The 23,316-nt window shown below is 39.1% G+C and overlaps 1 protein-coding gene across 1 annotated transcript in view; it reads right to left on the reverse strand.

The window, feature by feature from the left end:
• Nucleotides 1-23,316, reverse strand: part of LOC139340930 (VPS10 domain-containing receptor SorCS1-like) — a 49,019-nt gene that overhangs the window by 10,332 nt on the left and 15,371 nt on the right. The window contains exons 2-22 of the mRNA XM_070977084.1: nucleotides 21,271-21,338; nucleotides 19,492-19,591; nucleotides 19,120-19,278; nucleotides 17,520-17,593; nucleotides 13,222-13,286; nucleotides 12,564-12,682; nucleotides 12,133-12,222; nucleotides 11,116-11,295; nucleotides 9,040-9,186; nucleotides 7,835-7,937; nucleotides 7,466-7,542; nucleotides 6,797-6,888; nucleotides 6,533-6,640; nucleotides 6,106-6,223; nucleotides 5,823-5,956; nucleotides 4,415-4,528; nucleotides 3,331-3,502; nucleotides 2,881-3,067; nucleotides 2,075-2,208; nucleotides 1,849-1,972; nucleotides 629-741 (exon numbers count right to left, since the gene is read on the reverse strand). Of these exons, the coding sequence (XP_070833185.1) occupies nucleotides 629-741; nucleotides 1,849-1,972; nucleotides 2,075-2,208; nucleotides 2,881-3,067; nucleotides 3,331-3,502; nucleotides 4,415-4,528; nucleotides 5,823-5,956; nucleotides 6,106-6,223; nucleotides 6,533-6,640; nucleotides 6,797-6,888; nucleotides 7,466-7,542; nucleotides 7,835-7,937; nucleotides 9,040-9,186; nucleotides 11,116-11,295; nucleotides 12,133-12,222; nucleotides 12,564-12,682; nucleotides 13,222-13,286; nucleotides 17,520-17,593; nucleotides 19,120-19,278; nucleotides 19,492-19,591; nucleotides 21,271-21,338 (2,478 nt within the window). The remainder of the gene's footprint in view (nucleotides 1-628; nucleotides 742-1,848; nucleotides 1,973-2,074; nucleotides 2,209-2,880; nucleotides 3,068-3,330; nucleotides 3,503-4,414; nucleotides 4,529-5,822; nucleotides 5,957-6,105; nucleotides 6,224-6,532; nucleotides 6,641-6,796; nucleotides 6,889-7,465; nucleotides 7,543-7,834; nucleotides 7,938-9,039; nucleotides 9,187-11,115; nucleotides 11,296-12,132; nucleotides 12,223-12,563; nucleotides 12,683-13,221; nucleotides 13,287-17,519; nucleotides 17,594-19,119; nucleotides 19,279-19,491; nucleotides 19,592-21,270; nucleotides 21,339-23,316) is intronic.

A 23,316-nucleotide genomic window follows, 5' to 3' on the forward strand; every position in this document is an offset into this window, starting at 1 on the left:
TAACCAGAGGTCTCCTGTCAGTTTCCTGGTGTAAACCGTGGTCATATCTGACAAGACAGAAGGTCAAAGTGAATGTTTCATACTGAGGGCTACTGTAGGTTATATATAAAGCTCAGGATTCAGGTCTTTTACATAACCTGCTACACTGTTTGAGAGGGAAAACAGGCACATTTAACCACAGTTAGGCTCTTAACTTAAGGTTCTGGCGTTCTCTCGAGGCGCTGGCATTCAGGTCTTTAAAGAGCAAACGGTAACTGTCAAGCCCGTGCTTTTACTGCCCTTTAGTGTTTTGACAAGCTCAGTTGAAAGCGTGTACTGGTAATAATCATTTTGGGCGATGTGCCATGTCAACATGTCGAGGTTAACAACTAATTACACAGCAAGTGAGGTCAAAGACACTGCAAGTGGTGGAGTGCACCACTTGACACGCAACCACATGCATACATTAGAAATGCAGCATAACCAAGAATGGAATATCACCGGCTCACTGGACAGAGACTTCAGTTTTTCTCTCCAGGCTGGTGCAAAGCTGCTAATTGCCAAAATCTGACTGAGGTCTTCTGGAGTTTAGTTCATTCCTGATTATGTTATGGTCTTCATAATACGAGCTAGCAGCTGCAGCACTGACCTGAACCATGGAGCTCTTCACCACTCTGCCGATGTCCTCTCTCCACTCAGACACCCCGGGGTTCAGCTCGTCCAAATTGGAAGAAAATGCCAAAACATGTGACCGGAAATAATCTGAAATCCAGGCAGAAATCTAATTCAGACCTTTCTTCTGCCTAACATCATGACAGAGGATCCCTCTTTACAGCAATCACATACTTCATACAACCCTGTCCCTGATTGAGTCTGTATTTTAAGCAGAAAATATGGAGGCTGGTAATGTGAGAGGCAAATTGAAAAGAACTGGAGATATTCTAAGTCTATTCTAAGTTTATAAATGTTCATGATCTACAACTTCAGTTAATTATTTTGAAGGTGCTGCACATTATAACCCATTCATCTCATGGAAAAATGCATGAGATGAATAAGATAATGCATCCTTGCATTAGATGAATAAGATAAGATGAATCTTATGCAAAGCTGCCTAAGATGAATGAATTGTCTTTTCTAACTTTCTAACTTAAGTTATTTTTCGGTCCTGTGATCTTCTAACTTCATTTAGCATCATTATCTATCACTAAATCCATGACTTTGTTTATTAGGTACTACTAGACAAGACAGTCAAGATATATATTGATCTCTCACCACTGGGAGCTACTATATGCATTGCTATTCACTACAGCCACTACTTTGCCAGCTCTTTCATCAACATCAAAGAGAAGCCTGAGGAATGTTCCAGAATCTGGCATATTAATGCGGATTTTGATTTATGGAAACATTTAGAAACTATTTCAAACTGGAACAAAAGACATTATGTGAATCTTGATATACTATATAGGCCTGTAGTAATTATTATAATTGTGTTTGCATGTGTACACACACGTATAGTATACAGTACGTGTGTGTGTGTGTGTGTGTGTGTGTGTGTGTGTGTGTGTGTGTGTGTGTGTGTGTGTGTGTGTGTGCATGTGTGTGCCTCCACCTACTATCAGATGGTCAAATGCCATGAAACTAAACCATCACCATGGGAACTAAGCAAACTCTATCCACTGATGTAGATCACAAAAGCTCCAGAAAAGTCTTTTTTTTTTTTTGTTTTAAGCTCAAAAGGCTTTGAAGATTTTTATTGATTCATTCAATTTGAAGAGTTTTAAAGTTTTAATTTTATTATTCTACTTCAAGGCTGTTTAAGTGACATTGAGTAAGGGGAAATAAGTAATATAAAAACTATATATGACTCACCATAAACTGCCACAGTCATTTGGTCCTGAAGGACAGTGTTGCCCACTGAAGCCTGGACGGTGACGGTGTGACTTCCCTCCTTGGAGAAAGTGAAGGACATCACTCCGTCCAAGGTCACAACAGGCTAAAAGACAAAGAGACACAGAGAGAGAGATGTGTTGTGACTTATCTATCATGTCATTCAGTTAACACGCTGCACGGAGGAGAACAAGAAAGTAAGGCTTACCTCTGTTTTGTTATCAAACCACCAGTAATAGGTGACAGTCCCCACATTGCTGGGGCGTAACACTGTCGTGAGGTTCACTGCTTTGTTCTTGACAACAACAGAAGGAGACGAGAGCTGGACCTGCTCAAGCTGACCTTTGGAGAGGAAACACAGAAACTAGAATCCTGGCTAAATGCTGCTTTCATGATGCTCAAATTTCCAACATAAGTCACGTATTCCGTCATGTTTTGGCACAGCAGTGGCTGTCTGGAACACAATGAGCATGTAGGCAGACAGTGGAGAAGATTGGACTGCGGGAGTGGATCGGAAAGTGTCTGTGGATGTTTTGATGCTTTTTGCCTTCATGAAAATGCCACTGCTGGTATCCATTATAATGAGCTGAATTCAAACTGACCACTGCTGCCCTTCACTGTCAATGAGGAAACAACAAGCAGCCGTCTTTCCCGCCCACACAGGGTGAGAGACACCCAAAACTTCGGATTGGGAATTTTGGATGGAGTCTCTCTTTAATGAACCAATTTGAAGTTGCAGATGAGTCGTGAGCGTCTTTGCCCAAATATTTTGTTGTTTTCTTTCTAAGGGCTCATAAGTTGAAGTGTTTTCACCTGTCTGAAGGCTGTTGAACCAGGTGTGATAAAGGATGGAGACAATATCTGATAGCGTTGTCTTTATGATATGATTTTCATGTGGCAGGAAACAGGTACTGTCAGCCAGTTAATCATTACTGACAGTATAAACAACCATTTTATGCTAATTCCCTTAAAGTAAAAGTCTATTATTTCTTTAATATCAACGCATTTACTCACAGGAGACGTGGAGATAGAGTACCACCCTGTCAAAGCCCAGAGTGTTGGTGGCTGTAGCAGAAACTTGGTAGATGCCAACTTTACTGTAGATATGCTTGACCCCGTCATCGATGGAGCTCACGTTAACGTACGATATGGCGGTCCCGTCGCCAAAGTCCACCGTCACACTTGTCGTGGAGCTGAGACCCTTCAAAAAAAGAAAAAAAAAAGCCATGCTGTCACTCACACTGCAGCCTCAGTTCTCTGTCAGCGTCCTCGCGCATTTTCTATAATATCTACAAGAACGAGGTCAAGTGGTAAATCATGTCGCTGCATAGTTATTTGATATGGTGCTCAAGCCTCTGTGCTACGTCTCCGCCAGCATCTCAATATACAGATAAGAAAAAGCGTGCAGACTACAGGTATCCCCCGTAATACACTACTGTTGCTTTGTTTAAGTGAAGTCAGCACCTCTTCCAGAAAGACCAAGAAAGTGACATTCTTCTCCAGTGTTGCTACCAGTGTTCCCTCGCTGGTGAAGAGCTGGAGGCCCCTGGGGGCCTGACTGGGACACTTTTGTCGTCTGGGGCTGTACTTCAGCAGCGTTCCCTCAGTACAGTTGTTAGACAAAGCCCTACGATATCTGGAATCCATGAAAGACCCAAAAAGACACAAATGAGTACTGCACGAGTGGAAAAGCAGACATGTAACACAAGCGCTAATTTTAGCTATTTTTCTACTCGCTTGCTAACTAGTTTTCAAGCTATCTTAGCTGCAGCATGTTGTTGTTTTTCTAAAATGAGCTAAGATAATCCACAGACTTTAACAGCTGTAGAACTACCCCCTGGGCTACATTATATACAGAATTTAAAATATGTATGCATGTTTGTTTGTTTTTTTTCCGCTGTTTCAAACGTTGAGAACTTTTCATGGATACTGTCAAGTGTGCAAGCAACCATTTTCACACATAATACAGTGGTGGAAGAAGTACTCAAATTCTATACTTGGGTAAAAGTGCCAATACAACAGTGTAAAAAAAAAAAATCATTCCAAGTAAAAGTACAAAAAGTACTATCTGCAAAATGTAATTTAAGTATCAAAAGTTTTACATTTGCTAGTACTCTGTTACCTCTTTGAGTCTCAAACTGTTATTTAGATGAAAATATCTGAGAAGTTTAGAGGAGATTCCCAAATTGGGATTCAAGTCTCAGTCTAAGAGAGACGTCTCTTCGGTGCCTCATAGACATTAAAGAGGTCACAAAAGGAAATGGGTTCATTACTCACAATATGCTGAATTTACAAGCTTATCAAATGTTTTTTATGCAAAATCTCCACCTAAAAAGTAACCAATCCAGCTGTCAAATAAATGTAGTAGGGTATGAAATACTATGAGGAAAAAGTAGGAGAAAATGGATCTACTCAAAGTACATCAAAACTTTATTCAAGCACTTGAATAATTGCACTTTCCACCACTGCAGAAAAGTATGTGTAACAGAGGGCATGTGTACACCCACTCCTCCCTTCACTGCTGTCAGTACAAATGAACCAGGTGTACCCCGTGGTGTTGAGGAAGCTGTCCCCCGTGATGCAGTCTCTAGATGTGGCTGAAGGAACGAACCAGAAAGCCGGAGAGCAGCTCCCATCACTCTGCCTCTCAAAGCCATAGTCGCTGTGTGAGGTGGAACAGCAAACACAGAGAAAGAGGTGTTACTGAGATTCAGTATCATTTATTTAAAACACCAAATACAATTACTCAGCTCAAACAGAATCATACACAACGAGCGCACGCCTGCTGTGAATAGAGGTGCGTGAAAACTTTTCACGGCTCACAGTTTTTTGAGATTTGATGTTTTATGTATCAAACTTCTGAAGGCATTGTGTGTGTTTACACGGACTACAATTACACCTCGGCAAAGTCAGAGGGATCGTCAGATCCCTTTCATCGTGATGAGGGAAGCACAGGCTCAGAGCTGGAAAGTTTAACACATCTTTTAGTAATAAAGTGGTGTTAAGCTTGATATTTAATATGGTCGACAGTGCTGCTCATTTAGCACTAGTGAAATCAGGGAGATGAAAGAAAGTATGAGACACAGCCATGTCTGAAACTTATGACTTGTTAGACATAGAGAAGCTGTTAATGCAGACAGCCATTACTTTTATTCATTTTGCGAACCTACTCTATTTTATATCTACTTATATTCTATAACCTGTTCTCATTTATGTACATACATTTACTACATTACTGCACGACATTTACATTGCAGTTCATACATTTTATTATTACTGAATACTTGTCCATCTATTTTAGTTCAGATACATAGAATTTAATTCCTGTATTTTAGCTGCTCCTTCATTCTATGTCTAATTAGACCACAACTGTTATGCATGTGACAATGAAGAGCTTAAACGACTCAAGTGCACTTGATTTAAGTTGTGAGATGCAGCAATGTCCTGCTATCACACATTTGATTGTTAAAACTTTATCTTCTGTCAGCTCAGCTGCGTAGTGAGATATGATCGTACAGCGTTACATTCTGTAAAATGATGTTGTCCCATTCAAACTGTAGCTAAAATGAACAAAATTAGTCATTTAAGTTTTTGTTTTAAGATTTTTGTGATATAAAGCTGATTGATTATCTTGATTTTGCACACATTTGCCTTATTGTGATATACATTGAAATCATAAATATATTTTTATATTAATATTGAGATACTATCAGAATTATTAACGCTTAACAGTTAAACAGCGCATGACATGATTTTAAATGATAGTGCTGACATCTGTTGTCGATAGAAAGGTAACAGAAATCAGAACAAGTTGTGAATTATAAAATGTAAGTGTTCAAACATTCCTCTTGTTGTGCCTTAGGTTTGCTTCACAGACTCTGCCTCTGGAGACTGATAAAGTGCTGTGCATTGGATTTAATGAAGTGAAAAGCGTAGCTGCAGAGCAGGGAACTCACCACTCAAAATCTGCCTCCGTGCACGGGCAGGAGTCTGACATCTGGGAAATATACTGATCTCTGGCCTTGACACATCGAACGTTTGCTTTCAGTTTTTGGAAGATTCTCTTCATTCCCATGATGCACACTTCTCCCTGTGATGAATAATGCATCATAAACATTTCAGACGTTCTTTTTCCTTTTATTTCTTCCCATCTTGCTTTTATTGTGTGACTGACTCAAAGAAATGCACTTGAGTTTAATCAAAGACTGAATCGTGTCATCAGCAGTCAAGTCCTCGTACCTCATTGTGTAGCTGCCATGTCAGATAATCATCCGATGTGCACCGTTGTTGGAAAATGGACCGGAAGTCAATTTTGACAAGTTGCCACTCAGATCGATGACTGAAATGACCAAATATTCTGCACAAACAAGTCAGAAAAAGTAGGTCATGGTGTATATGGGGCAGATTCAAGAGAAAAAAAAGAACCTGTTGTGTGAAGACCTTCACTTTGAGCAATTTTAATGTGCTGACTTTAATCCGTGTTCCTCTGTGGGCTGCAAAACCCCTCCGCATGTTGGGCTTATGAAACCCTTTCAAAACCACATTAAATAAATCCAAAATATTTATGTACACTTCTAAGTCTTCATCGGAGTAACATATAATTACCCAGTGCAGTAATTATCAAACTACAGACACATGAGCTCTTTGTGGTTCCTTCATATCTTACGTCATTATGAGGGTGTCCTCTCCGGGCTCCCCCAGCACCCCATCAACATAGAGCGGAGAGGAGGTGAAGCTATATTTGTCCCAGTTTCTGCCCTCATCAAAACTCAGCCTGAGGGAGAGAACAATGGTTGGATCAGAGACAGACCAGCCGCAAATAGAGTTGAATTCAGTAAGACAAGCCTCAGCAGGAAAGCAGTCTCACTCCATGGTTTGAAGATGAACAAGAGTCTCTAAAAAGATGTGGCACATCCTTAGAGAGCCTTACCAAATATGTCTAATTGGCAGAGGTGTGTGTCGGATGGCCACCAGAGATCCTCCTTGATTCAGGAAAAACACGCTGTACTCTTCCTGAAAAACCTGCAGACACGACCAGACTCACTTTATCACAGCAGAGGAAGCTACACAAGTGCATGGTGGTGACATTAGGAAGACGCACACTTGGCTCTCCACACAAAGCAGAAACCTCAACTGTTCTTTAAACAAAAAGCTTCATTGCAGCCAGTGTTTCTCTCTCTGTTAAGTTCTGGAGTCTTAAGCCGATGACAAAAATCCTTGGGGTTTATTTGTTTTCCCGATCAGAGATGCACATGTCTTACACAACGCTGCTTGTCAAAACTTCTCTACTTTTTTCTTTGCAACTGCAGCACCAACGACCGAAAAGCAAGAGCCGAAAGTTTGGCATTGAAAGCTTAGCCAGAGTCCTACTTTTATTCACCCATTCTTTAATCGGATAATGCCTGACTAAAGTCAGATTTGGCTCATTGTATTCTGTGTTAAATTGAGGGGAAGGTTCAGGAGGAAGGCACCATATATTACTTAAAAAAGTCCCTGCATAAGAGAAGTTTAACTATACATTTGAAAGAAAACTGACATCAACAAAAAGTTACTGTGCAGAGCAGTAGCACAAAATTTACACTGCCTTGTCAAACTGTACCTCTCTCCAGGTGTTTCCAGCGTCAGATGTGATGAAGATACTGACATTAGTACTCATCAGCTCAGGTCCAACCACACCTGAACACAAAAGGTGGAAGATCACTATTTCTAATCTTCATTATTTCATGCATGTCACTTCAACTGCACGAGCAAATCAGTGCAGGTGCTTCTTTTGGAATCTGAGCATTTCTTCAGATAAGACTTCTTTGCATTGAGGTGACATGGAACAGATGTGCAGGATGGATTGATTTAATTTCATGTTGTAAACAGTAAAGCTGAGGAGTGAAGAAAGAGATCTGATTGGGAGCGCTGAGGAGTATGATGGAGAATAAACAACAGTATGGACGTGGAAATCAAACAATCTCCTCACCTGACGCTATTATAATTCCTGGGGCTGACTCTTTGCTGACAATGTTTCCCGAGGTGTAGGGATTTTCTGATACATGAAGGTGCAGATGTAACGAACAGTAAGGCTGCGAAGCACAAAGGAGATTAGTTTGCTCAAGTCAAAATGTGAAAATGAAATACAGGGTTTCACAAAAACTGTCCTGAATTATTTGTGAATCAATCATTATTATTAATTGTCTAGAAGAGGAATTTTGCATTTGAACATGGAAATACTTTCAGCATAAAATACGTTACATAGATCTTATTATACACCATCAAGTCTCAAATGAAACTGAATCAGGGTCATTTATGCTGGAATTTCAATATCAAAGCCCTCATTTATGCTCACTCATAAACCGTATATATCAAAATGTGGTTTTTCAGTTATTATGGTTGGTGTTATTGCAGCTTCCAGAATCATTTTGAGGCATCTAAAAACAGCTAAAGCTCCAAATTTAACAGACCGGGTTGATGCAGTGGCAGAGATTGCATCTTATGAGTGTCTGCACAATAGATTAAAAAGGAGTTTGGATAATGGGACGTGTTCATGGCACCTTTTCAAGTGCCTGTTTAGATTTTATTTACTAGAAAATCTTCTGTATATTATTGTATTAATTTTCATTTTATTTAATTGTGGACTCAGTTTGCCACTTTTGTGTTTTTTTATTATTATTATAAGTAAGGGTGTAAAGATTTTAATGTAAAGCTTTTTCCTTGCTGCCATGTACCAAAGTTTTCCTTTAAAATATTTTTTTTAAACAAGTTTTAACTATACAGATGATCAGTCTTATACTGAATATCAAATAGCAACAACTTGTCTTTGCTACTTCTCTTAAATAATCTATTGAAAATGTAAAGTGCTGCTGCACTGTAAATCCTGAATTGTATTGCATTAAAATCATGCCAATAGTTATGATAATACTAACAATTAAAAAAACAGACAAATCTTAATTCAATTTTCTTCATATTTTTGGATTCATAATTGAAAAGACTGGAGTGATGCGTTTCAGATCTAACAAAGTTCAGGTACGTTAAATGATTTGAAAGGTCTCTTCAGTTGCTGAGCTGTTTACTGACCCACGTGTATTTGTTCTTGGATCATAGCATGGCGTGATCCACTGGAGTATTTCTCAGCTGATAACGGGAATCCAAATAACCAAATCTGTCTCGCGTCAGTGGCCCACTTACCTGTTCACAATAGACCTTATTTCCCTGGAGATCGGTTGCTGGAGCCTGAAGAAGACGCCAGTCTCTCCCCTTGTTGTATGTGATATAAGTTTTCACTTGGTTCTCAACAACTTTATTTGACAGGAACACCCCTTTAATCCCGGCAACCTGCGAACATGAGAGAAGGAGAGCGGTATGGGGAAAAATAACAAAAAAGGGAAGAAAAAAACAACCGTAAATTATTCAGACTTAAGTAAAGCTGAAGGCCTAGTTCGGAGAGGAAGAGATGTCTGAAAGTGACAGGGAGCACTATTTTGGACCATCTGTAGGACTCTGCAGAATCAAAACAACATATGGCGCAGCCCTGAGATATTTCTTCGTCTTTGTATTTATGTGCACAGAAATTCAGGCTCTCACGTGCCCCCATCACTTGAGTTTCTCTTCCATTTAGAGAGCAGAAGGATTTCATCAAAGGAGGAATGTCCATTTCGTATCTTCTACTGGTCAAGTCATTGTATAACTAAATATTTCTGGACATCAAATGTGTGTGGAGGTCAGTGAGCTGTGAGAGTAAACATCGCCGATGGCTATCTTAGGTGTGTTTGTAACAATGTGATGCTTTTACTGCCGGCTGGAAATGAGGGTAATCTGCAGTGACACATACATGTGCAGTTACTGCAACCTCACAGCACATCTGTCGACACAATAAACATGTTCAGAGCAGAAGTTAAAGATGCTGTTTTTCCTGCATTGTGACTAAGTGACACTAAACCTGTGCATAGATGGTATGTTACCTAGAAACAGAACCTGCTCGATGTGTTTTGCCTGACAATAATGTCACATGAGAAAGATAATAAAAGCAGGCAGGAAGTGGATATGAGAGAGACACTCTAATGCTGCAGAATGAAGCGCACCAACATCTGTTCCATTATAGTGAGGACATCTGAGACATGAGGAAATCGGGATGAACTAACTCAAGTTTTAGGCTGTCTGTTGGTACTTTACTTGTCAGAGTCTGTTTAATTGTTCATGAAAGCTCTCAAACCAAGAATTTAAATTTGTATGGTGCTCACGGTAAAAGACATGAAAGTCTGGTGGACTGCAGACTCTAAATTGCATGTGATGAGAATGTGTCTGGATTGATGAAGAGAGCTTCATTATTGATAAATCTGTTCAGTACATTTTTTCTGCATTTATACAATGTCAGAAAAATACCCATTGTTTCCCAAGAAGACAGCATGCACACTTGAAATGTCCTCTCTTGTTCCTGCAATTAATGGATTAATCTCACTCAAAAGAATGAAAACAAAAGACGTAGTTTGATCAGGTCAGGGAGTACTGTGGGATAATGGGAGTTGTTTTTTCATAGTTTTTTTATTATCTGAATGAATTATTATCATGGCATTCAGGCAGAAGTCAAGTTCATGGATGAGGAAATTAACTGAGGTTTTATTCATGCTACGTTCTGTCACCTTCATTCCCTCACTCTCTAACGTATCACCTGGGGTTTCATGTGTCACCACTGACAGGCGACCAAATGAAAGCACAGATTTCTCTCAGTTTGACCTTTTTGGAAGTTTTCTTTTTGGACATTTTAATGCCAAAATGTTACATGCCTAAAAGTTTATAACATTGTAGGCTGTAACAAACAATTATACTCCTCATAGAGTAATCCGACAATTACTTTCTTGATTAATCAATTAATCATGTCGTATATTAAATGTAAAATAAGTAGTGAAAGCTCAAGGTGGTGTCTTCAATATGCTTCATTTATCTGAAAACCTTAAGATTTTCAAATGACCAAACCAGTTAATCGATCACCAAAATAGTTTTTAGATGAATTTTCAGCTAATCAATTAATTGACTAATTGTTGCAGCTCTATAACACTGCACAGTAGAATATGATTTCGCGTGTATAATTGCTCTAGTTATTGCATAAGTTATCACAGTTATCATCAGTGAACACGACACATGGCCCTATAACCTGCAGCAGTCACAAAACCAGGCCAGTGATTTCAGTTGGTCCAGCATGCCTGAACTACATGAGAGTATGTAAAAGGATGACAGCACTGCCCCAACAGCACTGTCACTGCCCACCTCATAGAGGTCTATCATGATGTTGCCCTCCGGTCCTCCACTGCTCACAACGCTCTCCAGCATCAGGGTGAAGAACAGCCCTCTGGACTCAGACATGTACAGGTTGTAGGAGTCATTCTGGTGCCAGTCCTGAATTGCTGCCACCACCTGGTTATCATCTGTGCTGATTATCTGCAAGTCCTGAAAATAAGAAATTCATGAGTAGATGTCTCTGTGTGGAGCCAACAAGGCTTGAAGAATTGATTTAAGGGAGCTCTTTCAACATAAATGAGTGGATCTGCATAGAAGTGTGCCCAGAGTGGCCATAGAGCTCGAGCAGCGAGGTAGCGTTTCGTCACTTCTTGACATGACTCAGTCAGGATCAGCAGCGATTAGACCTCAGGCGTTTCATGCCATGCACTAAAAACAGGCTCTGTTTTTTGTAATTTCACTGAATCCCTTATCGAGAGTGAGGCGAGGTAGGGGATGTGTGTCCTTCTCAAGGAAACTGACAGTATACATGGATGGATGGATGAATGGAGAGATTGATCGGAACAACACCGTGGGCACTAAATCTCTCCTGCTCTTATGACATGGTCTCTCAAACCACTAAGCCATCCCGCTGTGCTTTTAGTGAATGGAATTCAGTAGCAAACACTGCTTTGTGCTAATGCAAATGGACGACTCTGCTTCAAAAGATTCCTTTGCAGTTCTGCCAAACTGCAACTCTACATTCATTTCTTAAGTAAATATATGTTGATACAGATGGGAGGGAATCTGATTAAAAACTCTGCATGGGTCTTAAATAAACACAAGATCTGAAGATTTAATTATGCATGACTGAAAAAATTTACAGGCAGATAATAATGCGGGGTAAGCAACTAATGGATTTGTCAGCAAACATGATAACTAACTGGGAACAACCCTGCTTAAAATCATTTGAAATTGTGTGTCAGAGTAAAATTAATGCTACACAGCTGCTTGTTCATCTGCATATGCTCAACTCACCAAACGCTGCATCCTCTCCAGCAGTCTTACCTTTGGCAGAGTGTACTTGGGAAGCTTCATTGGGTAGAAAGCGTGCCTTTTATAGGACACATAATGGACTGACTGGCCACCTATTGGCACCTGAAAAAGCAATATAGTACAATTTGCAGTTCATCACATTTGAGGTAAATATTCCTAAACGTCAGCGTGTGCACTGATTGCTGCCAGCATGCTTTAAACAATTCCAACCATCATCAAAACTCTGGGTTTTCTTTTAATTAGGGTGTTGTGCAATATGGCAGAGTGGAGTTGTAGTATAATACACAACACTGTGATTTCAATTTCATGCCACCCTTTCCCAGGATAATGGCCCCTTTTAGTTAATGAAAAACATGACTGTACATTAAGATGCAATCGAATGCAGTGGTTTTACAGCTTTTAATTGTCTTTTAATGAAGCCAGACCTTGCAATAAAAACCCACCTGGATGAAAACGTATTCATCCTGAACCACCAGGGAGTTAGGGATGATAAATCCAGGGAAAGGCTTGCCCTTGTTTCCATCAGAGCAGTTCTGAAGTTTACAAGTTATGTACTGTGACCCTGTGGGTAAACAAGAAATGAGTGCTAAAAATATAACAAAAGGAAAAACAACCTTCTCAAGTCCACAATCAAGGTTCAGCAATGCCTATGCTGACGGTATTAACGGAGCCATAGAGGAAAAATTTTGGAGGCCAATCCTTATTCTCACTAATAGATAAAGTAGAGAGAGCTGTCCCAGTGTGTTAGCATCAGCCAAATGAAGCGGTCTCCCTGGGGACAGGGCATTAACACACGAGGCCTTATGGAAGTGCTGCCCTCTCTCCACTGTGGCCAAGAACCGAGCCAAGTCACAGCCTGGCCCCTGAAAAATGAATTAGTTTAATCGTATGAAGAGTCTCCATGAGCCAATTCAGACAGGGATAAGAGTTTTAGTGAAGACAGCAGAAAAAAATAAAGCAATAATCTCTCACCAGTTGTTTAAAATAAAGGTTTAGGAATTACAACAACTGCTGCTAACGTGACGTGCAAGCTGCTCGCACATTCAATTTTGACTAATCTTCTTTTCTGTGTTGCCAAGGTAACATCATTTTATAACTCACGCCCGTCAGAGATGCTGATCTCCAGGTGAATCATTCCTTGTTCTTTGTCCAAACCCAGCCTGGACCTGTAACATCATAACAAACCCACATTTATGTCAGTGGTTCCCAGCCGTTTTGGGCTTGGGATCCCTCAAAACAAAGCAGCATCTTGTTTTGAGGCTGCACTTTTGAGTTTCCTACTCAGACATTTCTATCCTTCTCAAATTATTTCATTAGGATTTGAAATGTAGAAATTAGCTGTTACTAGGTATTGAGACCCAGTAGTTGACTGTAACTGTAACTGAGCTAAATGAACAACAAAGCAAATTTAGGGAGCTGATGTTGGCTTGCGAACATATTAGCTACGTAGATTGAAGGTTGACATATCAGACACAAAACACAAAAAACTTTTTAAAAACAATGTTAACTTGGGCCGATTTCAAATGACAAAGCATATCTCAAATTACAAAACATCATGCTAAGTGACTAGCTAGCTAAACAGTGTCAGTTAGATTAGCTTGATCCCGCTCTTTCTAAACTGAGTACTAGTTGTTTTAGATAGGCCCCTTAAACTGATTATTTTTGCAGTTAGATTAATTTATTTCCTAGTAGAAGGAGGGGGCACCAGGCGAAATTGTACAAACCTCTTGAACTATTCGGATTCAGTTTTTATGTAGCTAACTTGTATACGTGTTAACAATCACCATTTTTTATAAGCCGTATTAGAGTCACAAAATTAACTGAAACACTAGAAGTCAAATGGTTGATCTGCCCCCCCGTTGAGGGGCCACAGTAACAGCAGATGAGGGCAACTGTGACAACACGTACAGTAACACCGTCAAAGAAATACCAATAGAATGGTCATCAACAAAAGGCAGATTTAAATCCATAGATATCGAAGGTTAAGACAGTGTGAGGAAAGATTTGAGTTGTTATAATTACCACCAGCCTCCCTGACTTAACACACAAACTTAGAAATGGATTTATGAACGAAAAAAGAAGCAGAAACTAAAGATAAAGATGAGTAATTATATTTGTGTAACAGAATTATATATTTTTTTCTTTTGTCATCCTATTGATCATCTTGTAACCCCTCTGATTTCTGTATAGAGACACAAGGCTTCGACATCCAGGTTGGAAACGACTGATTTAGTTTATGCAGAATATCTATATTGGACTTGGTTTCAAAGCATTTGTGTGATTTTAACTTTCTGGATGTTTATTTTGAACATCAGGGGCTTAACAAGGCATCCAGGCAAAAAGCGTTATTGATTATTTTGCCGCTGTCCCAAGACATATTTGACAAAGCGTAACAAAAACAAAGACAATTTGAAGAAAACTCACACAATAATTGCACTTAGCTCACAGTAATAGCCTCTGCTTTTCTGTTATTAGAAGTGCAGTATTTGTGATTTCCATTAGAATTTGATTTTCATTTTGAATGTATACTGGAACAAGGGAAATAAGAGACGTAGCTGAGATCCTCACTGTTCTCCCAGGAGCAATAATACAGCGACCTTATCTATGAAGACTGGCCTGACGGACATGTGACCTGCACTGCACACTGATGGCTAAGGTGTATGTAGCCATTTCACTCACTTTCAACAGAGATTCTTCACGATAGCAGTTAAGTGCGAGTGACAGGAGTGACCACTCGTTGTATTAATAGCAGCTGTTGTGACAGAAGATGGGTTTCTTCTCATTTTCCATACCGTGTCTGAACTATAATATAAAAAGCCCCCGTTGTGCTTCCCTCAGCACTCTGTAATTGCCTCGCAGCTCCATCTCTTTTAATGGACTTTCTGTCAAATACTTCATCCAATTCTATCAGCGAACAGCAGCTCTTGCTCTTAAATAAACCCCTGCAATGTTATACTGTGTTCTCCCATAACTAACACATACCACCGTGTCTGCCTCACGAGGGTGCCTGTTAACATATTTTTGTAAATCATCTTTGTCGGATTTTCTGCTATAAGATGAGCAGGACAGGGTGAGATGAAAGCATTTCTTTCATAGCAGATCTCTGACAGTGTGGTTTTGGTTGACTTATTTTGTCGAAGATGGAAGTACATAATTTAAAATCAAGCTTTTTTTGTCAAACACCACTGTCTTCATGTAGTATACTGACTCATATCTAGTATCTATATTGTATATAGAGTATAAAATATATAGCAGACTTGTAAATATGCCTGAACAGCAGCTCACTGAAAAGATCTTCAACTGGAAAATTTTTGCATTCACGGATTGGTGAGGTATAATCCTTATTTGCTACGATTAGCTTATTTTCCACTTTTTAAAACAGCTTACAATGTAATATTCATGATGCTCCTTCCAAATGGCTCCTGATGTATGAGGAGAAATAGCCTGTTGACGACCTCAATTAGGACCACATTCTCTCATGAAAAGCAGCTACAGCGAAGAGCTTGATGTGAAGCAGAGTTTCAATGAAAGCTGAAGATCTGTATGTGCACAGCTGATTTAGCTGTTTCCCTGACAGAAAAGTCTCTGTCTCGTTATGGAAGCTGTATTGCTCATTACATGGTGATTTAGGGGCTACCTTTTCAGTAATATGTCCTTTATATCTGCTGAGTTTCTCTGCATGATTAGAGAAAACACGAGTTAGACTTGTATTTTAGGACAGGAGCCTGTCTGTAGAGCTTGGGACTGAAGTAATTTGTGTTCTAAAAACATATCTAAGACGTTATGCTCTCATCTAAAAACTGCAGTTAGTTTAAAGTCTACCACAGTTTCTGTATACATTAGGAAAACAAATTAGCCAGTATTGAAGGAGCAAGTAACAAATTAGCCCTCAACCCCATAAGAAATGAGTGTCATACATCCACCTTCACTTGAGGATACAAATATTAGCCTCATTTAGCAAGAGATAGTTGTTGTTATGTCTAATAACTACTTAGTCATTACCTCTTTCCTACAGCGATGTTTATTTACTCTAATGGTGTTGTTGGGGTCATTGCCTTTCCCAGAAAAAAAACAAAGCGAAACGTGTACTGCAGGTCACTCCAAACCCCCTGATTAATCTGTAGCTCTGCTTTTTTATTTCTATGTGTGAAAGCGATTTTGTAGCCAACAACCATAAAAACATTATAAATTAAACATTTATCCTGGACCATAATCCCTATACCAGCACCCAATAGCTACAAACACTACAACACTTAAAGAGACACCCAGAAGCTCTCTGCAATATCATCAGCACGGATAATATTTGGATAGGATTCGATTTGTAATACGCTGCAGTATCCCAGCAATATTTCATGAGCGGACTGAATTCAAAGGATCAAATATTAATCAGTACATGTTGAACCAATGTGTATATATACATAACTTATACAACATATATGTACATCTCAGAGGTGAATATTGCACTCCAAGTATCTGACAACTGTAGTTGCTGTTATAAATCAAGATTTTACATGACAAACATGTGATAAGCTTATAAAATACAAAACCCATTCAAAAAAACTGTGTACTTAAACTCCTTGTCACATGTTTCAGGTTTCCGATATCTATGAGTTGTTAGCAGTTCAACCAAAGGCAGACTATCTGACTGTTTCATTAAATATTGATCATCTCATGAACCCTCAGATTTACTCTGCGACTGTTTGGAGGGGCCCGACCCCTCGGCTGGGAATCACTGACCCAAAGCACCTAACATATACTGTATATGAAGTACGTTAAGTTGACTTATGCGTTGATGCATTAGTATTAACAATCTATTAATGTCCTATGTGATCATTTATCAGTCAAAGGGGCCGAGTACCTTTACTTTTGACACTTTATGTACATTTTACTCTGCATACTTAAGTACTTTTACTTCAGTAAACTATATATATAAGTTTTTATATATAAGCATAAGTGTTTTTGTGTTGTGTTTCTTTTACCTCAGTATAGGATTTGAGTTCTTCTGACACCACTGACACTTGAGATGCCAGACTTGTGAAGTGGTTCAAATCTAACTCAATAACATTAATATTTCTGTAGATATTCCTTTCAATGAGCTGCTGACTGAGTCACTACTCTGGTTACTGTTTACTTGTGTTTCTACTTCTACAGTAAAACTTGTCAGACATTCGAGCATATTTTATAGAACATGTGAATATGTACAGTGGATTTCCCTTCTGTATTGCTGCTGTGAACACAATGCTAAAAATGCACACAGTTTGATTTATTAATGCATAATTGTTCTTTTCTTGTCTATTATTCATAGTGTTTTTTGGAACATGTCAAAATATGCAGCAATATTGCAGAATTTCTCTTCAAGACAGACAAGCCCTCTGAAAATGACTGATTGTTGATCTCACCAGTAGAATCTGTTGGGGACAACGCTGTCATGCACAAGCTGCCATCTCCTCCCAAATTCAACAGAGACATAGAGCTGAAAAATGAGAGGAATGCATTAAGCAAATGAGTTACAGTATAAAGAATAATTCTCCAAGTCAGAATATCCAAGAGAATTATTTCCTGATTCATGTTCAACTGTGTTATCAAGCAGCTGTCACATTTGTAGATTTTGTGGCATCAGTCTGGTTATGTTGTTTTGAATATTGCACTACTGAGCACATACTTTATATGAAAATGCAACAGTGATGAGACAATCCATCAGCTTCTGCAAAAATACAGGGATACTCTGAGGCTAGGTTTTTCATTAAAAAAGGAAAAAGAAAGATTATTCATTATGGTGCCTCGGAAAAGAAGGAAGGGAGGACATAGAAATTAAAATCAAAGTGTCTCTCCCTCACAATAACTCAGCGGGATTTCAGCCTAATTGGCATTACAAAATCATTCATTTAACTGTCATTGTAATCTCTTTTTTCCTCATGAAGCTGTTAGACTCCTTTTTACTGCAAAGTTGGACTTGTGTCCAAGCATTCAGAAGGCCTGTCATCTTACCGTAATGATGGAGCAGCAAGCATCTTAAGCTGGGAGCTTTACAAGGATAAGCAACATCATTTTGACTTATCCAAGGGCTTTAAACTTTTAAAAGACATGACAGACAATCAATAAATGTAAAATGAAACCAAGCTAAGATTAATTTCAGCTGTGATAAAGGGAGAAAAACTGATGAAATTTAGCTTTACAAAGACGCACTGAATGACCTGAAGGCAAACTTCTGTCGAGCATCTTTATTTTGACCCGTTGATGGCTCTCAACTAAGCTTTCATCTTCCTCCCTGCACCATTTATCTCACTTCTCAAACCTTGACTGTTTTTCTCTCTGAAAATCAAGTACTCCAAAAGCAGGCTGGGAAGGTTGAGTTTGATGTCTGGTGTGTTGAGTAAAGCAGACAGCGGGGTTCTCACAGAGTAATGGTGGATGTGTGTTTACGCTTGCAATTGTGTGTGTGTGTGTGTGTGTGTGTGTGTGTGTGTGTGTGTGTGTGTGTGTGTGTGTGTGTGTGTGTGTGTGTGTGTGTGTGTGTGTGTGTGTGCGGGCACGCTTGTGGATTGTTTGGCGTTTCTCCCTTGTTAGCTTTCCCTCGTGCTGTCTAGGACACATCCATTCAAAGTTAGAGTCTTCAGCCAGACTTTATGACTTGTTTAAGGGAGCAGGTGATCAGCTGCCTCTGTTTCTGACAACTGCAACCTTGGTTTAAGTAGCAGGTGTCTCTGCTCATGAAGACTGTGTCCTGAATGCTGGCCGCTATCATCAAAATGAATGCTTTCGACCGTGACAGCAACCTATGTTTTGCATCATTTTATAGAGACATTTATTTTGCTGTGACCCATCAGGCTTGTGACACATAATCTGTCGAAAAAAACACTTGCACCGAGCTAACAAGAGCACGATAAGAAGCAAGTAAAGCATGCACAACAACCTTTATTTCCATCCAGACATTATTTTTGTGTCACATTTTCAGTTGTTGTTCCAGCTATTTCATGCCATCTGACAGCTACATATTACCTTTTGGTCGTGGCTGTAAGCCAGGATCCAGTCCTCCTGCTCGGGGTGAAAAAGCAGGCTGAGGATATCAAAGGCTAAGCTGTGTTTCTGATAGGACGCCCCCTCGTCAAGGCTAATGAGCAGGCTGCTCTCCACCTCCGGGTCCGTAAGTAGCATGATCTGAGACGAGACAAGAAAGGAGACGGGGGAATCAGCAGCCCACCTTGACAGCATCCATTCCACAGGGCTTAAATGTGCTTGTGCAATGCTTGGAACAAATGCATGGTGCAAGCTCCAGCAGGGCTGCTGTGCCATGAAGTTGCCCAGTGATAACAATTGACAGATTTGTTCAATACAGGCAGGACTTTTCATGGCATGCATGTGTAAACCTACCTTCCTTTTGTTGTTCGGACTAACGTACAAGTAGCTCAGGATGATCTTGGGCCCGACTTTCTCATTAAGTTTCTCATATGTGGTCCCATAATCAGTTGACCTAAAATTCAATTATAAAATAAAGTAAATAGGTTGTAAATAGGAGAGTAAAGGAGAATGGAGCAACACCTACTCGTTAAGATGCTGATGGTATCATTAAGCATATCAGGCAAGCAGAAAATTGCAACAGCAGAAGTCATGAAGCAATTTGCTAGATGAATGGAGATTTTTTTAATTATCAGAATAAACAAGAACATCCTGTGTGGCACACATGGTGAAGGGACAAGATATTATTCTAACTTTTATCATTATTGATGGTTCGGGGTAAAAATACACTTCTGATGTTTGTGATGTTCACGTTTTATAACTCAGAGGATTAGAGGACATATTTGCCTGTTGCTTGGCAGAGTTTTCGAAACAAAACGTGCACCACTTCACTGAGCTCCTTTTAAATGTCATTCATTGCCACCAAAACAGATCTTGGTCTCAGCTGTTTGGTGGCAGTTCAGAAAGAGGCGGCCATGAAATGTTTTATACTGCATAAAATAAAACTTCAGTTCTGTGTTGAAGGGCATTGCCGAAATATTCAGTCATTATTCATTATTTAACCCTTGTATACTGATGATAATGGCTTTACTGTTTGCAGGCACAGACCCCATTAATGTACATGTAATCATGATAATAATAATAATCACCTTTAGAGTTGATATTACAAACTTGTTAGCCAACACTTACTTATTTATACATCCACCAGTTATGACCAGAGCAACATTATCATTCATTTGGAGTTATGTTTCTGTTTATGTAATGAATATAAACCCAATATTCATTGTTTGTTTTTGGTCTTCACCAGCTCCCGAGGGACATATGTGACTCTTCAGCTAATAAGTGTTAGCCGCTACCTGTGTCTGTCTGCTGTTTGGTGCTGAGCAGATAGTGTACAGTGAATTTTTAGATCTCTATTGCTGAACACTATGCAGAGAGCAGCGAGAGTGACCCAAAACAGTGGAATTACAGCTGGACATCTTAACAATGTCTTTAAACTCATTGTAAAACTCTGTACAGCCGTGGGGAGCTGCAGAGTCAGCTGATAATTCTCTGTAGGGTTCATCACTTCACGCTACCCCACTGTCAAATTATACATTGTCATAGAAATATTTATATCGATTTATTTAATTCAGGTGATAATAAAATGTTAGATATGTTACAAATGTTAATATGTTATATGAGTCGTGCGAAAATATATGCTTGTTTTCTACCAAAACGTCAGTCACAAAGAAACATGCACTGTGCTGTTATCCCACTCACTAGTGATGTTACTTATGTTTAATTAGACAGCAGAGACTTTTAATCTGCTGCTAGAATTCTTAGAAATAAACTGTCCAAATAGACTCATTGGGAATTTGGGAGAGGTAGTGATGCATAAAAGGCATAAAAAAAAGGTATTTTATTCAACCATGTTTTACACACAGCATCTCTGAGACCCGAAACAGAGGCGATGTGTCATTTCCTGAAACCGTAAGTCGAAAATCATGTTTATAAGCAATAAGCAGATAAAGTAGTGTTGAATATGATTTATGTGCTGTTAATAAAGGTTCTCCATAACCCCTAACCCAAACATAACATTAGGCTTAAGTCATTACATTAGAAATGTAATCCAATATAATACAAATATAAATAATTAACATTTGATTTGCTGCAGCTTTCATGTTGATGGTAATACCACACGGAAGATCTTACCTCCATAAAGAGCTCTCTGTGACTCTGCCGGAGTTGAAGTCGTAGTACTTTGTCAACATGAGGATCACCTACCAAACAGATCAAACAGATTACTAGCTCCGAAGCGAGTCTATCATCACTTTAGAAAAAAAAAGCAGCAATAACATGTCACATAGCGAAACAAAAGAGCCGAGCCATCGACACGCATGTCTTTTAAACTCCCTGACAGCCACGGCTTTATTAAAAACCGCGCTGGCATGTCAACCCATTGCCCTGTTTGTAAAGCTATAAACCCTGTGCATACTCCCTGTGGATAAGCTGATCACATATGTATGCTATAATGGTTTTTAAGACCCAGCAGACAAGCAGCAACTGCTATCTCTGGTAAACTATGACTAAATGAATATATAAGCCAACACTAAAATTCATCCCAGGCACAGAAAGACAGACCTCGTAAATATCAAGGACATCTTCTTTGAGGAGGATCATAAAAAGTGTCATAGTCATATGTGCTTTACAATACACAGGCCTTTACTTAATGCACATAAAAAGCTGCAGATTTCAGGATGTCTTGCAAATTACCTCATATATGAATGAATGGATCACTGTGGACATTTCTATTTGCTTCAGCAAACAGCAGAACCTAAATCACAGCTTGTGTGTTTGTATATGCACGTAATTAGTGATGCATTAAGGCATGTTTACACACATTTCACTTGTAATTCCCTTTTCTCTCAGTGAGGCAATAACACGAGGAAAAACTCAACTTATTAACTCAATTTCCATCCAAAAAACTGTGTTTTTCTGCAATGAGTCATGGAGTTTTATAAAACCTCAGCAGGCCTTTACTCATATTGTGTCCTTCACCCTTTGCACAATTAATCACTCAAGCCGTGCCCTGCCTGCACTGTGCAATCATAAAACCTGCAGATCATATAGCTCTCTTGGGAGGCCTCTCTCTGCATCTTGTTCATAGCTATCTTCTAATTATCGAGTGTTATGAGTGTTTGGGGTAACATTCTCTGTAACAAGTACAAACTCCATCATGTAAACAAGAAATATGAAACTTTTTAAAGCCTCACAGTTTGTCATTTTCCAGGCTTTCGCTCAAATCAAACAAGTCAATACTCTTCATCTCAGCGTGATAAAAGCCTCACACCACTTGAAACTAATTGCTTAAGTGAAACAGAACTATTGCAGACACACGCTGTGCAGATGTGAGGCTCCTCAAGGTCATTTTTGTGCAGTCGACTCCAGCATTTAGTTGTAACAATGAAAAAAACCAACAGCGTCCCAGGTTTTCTTCAGCAAAAACTGGTCAACACCAACCGCTGTCTGCTGATATATTTTACGGGTGCAACACCACAAAGCTATATATATGATAAAACAGAAACTCTTTGAATGAATGAATACAAAACACCCATCTACATGTAGTGCATCCTAAATCTAGTCTATTCACTATCTGATTCTTTTATCATTAATTCTTGTATCAATAAACAGAATCACCAAAGCCAATTAAATCTAAGAAAGAGTCCAATCATTTCATGCTGATACACACAGATGTAATGTATTATTTACACTTCCGAACTCTATTATGTGCTGTATATTAATGAGGGCTGAAACTTACTATTATCTGCTCACTTGTTTGGTCAATAAAGCATGTAACAGTGGAATATGCTTCTCACAATTGCCCAGACCAAAGGCATTAAATGTCTGATTTAAGATATTTTATTTACAATGATTAAAAACAGAAAAAAGCAGCGAATGATCACAAATGAGGAGCAAGAAACAGACTGTTTCCTATTTTTCCTTAAAAAAAGGTTAAACGATCACGATGGTTAGAATAGTTAATGATTAGCTCTCTGTCAATCTACTAATTGACCTCTAACATCAGCTATTCAATAACGTTTGTGCTGAAAGGTCTTGCATGTCCCGCACATTAAATCAGGCACAACACCACAAGTTTCCAAAGAACACTTGCTGTTAATGATGCAATGAATTTAAACAGTTTTGCTTTATGTCCTAATTATTCGCCCTCCTTGTGAACAAGCTGAATAAGAAAACTCT

This window comes from Chaetodon trifascialis, chromosome 13, assembly GCF_039877785.1.
Source record: "Chaetodon trifascialis isolate fChaTrf1 chromosome 13, fChaTrf1.hap1, whole genome shotgun sequence".
Lineage (NCBI taxonomy): Eukaryota > Metazoa > Chordata > Actinopteri > Chaetodontiformes > Chaetodontidae > Chaetodon > Chaetodon trifascialis.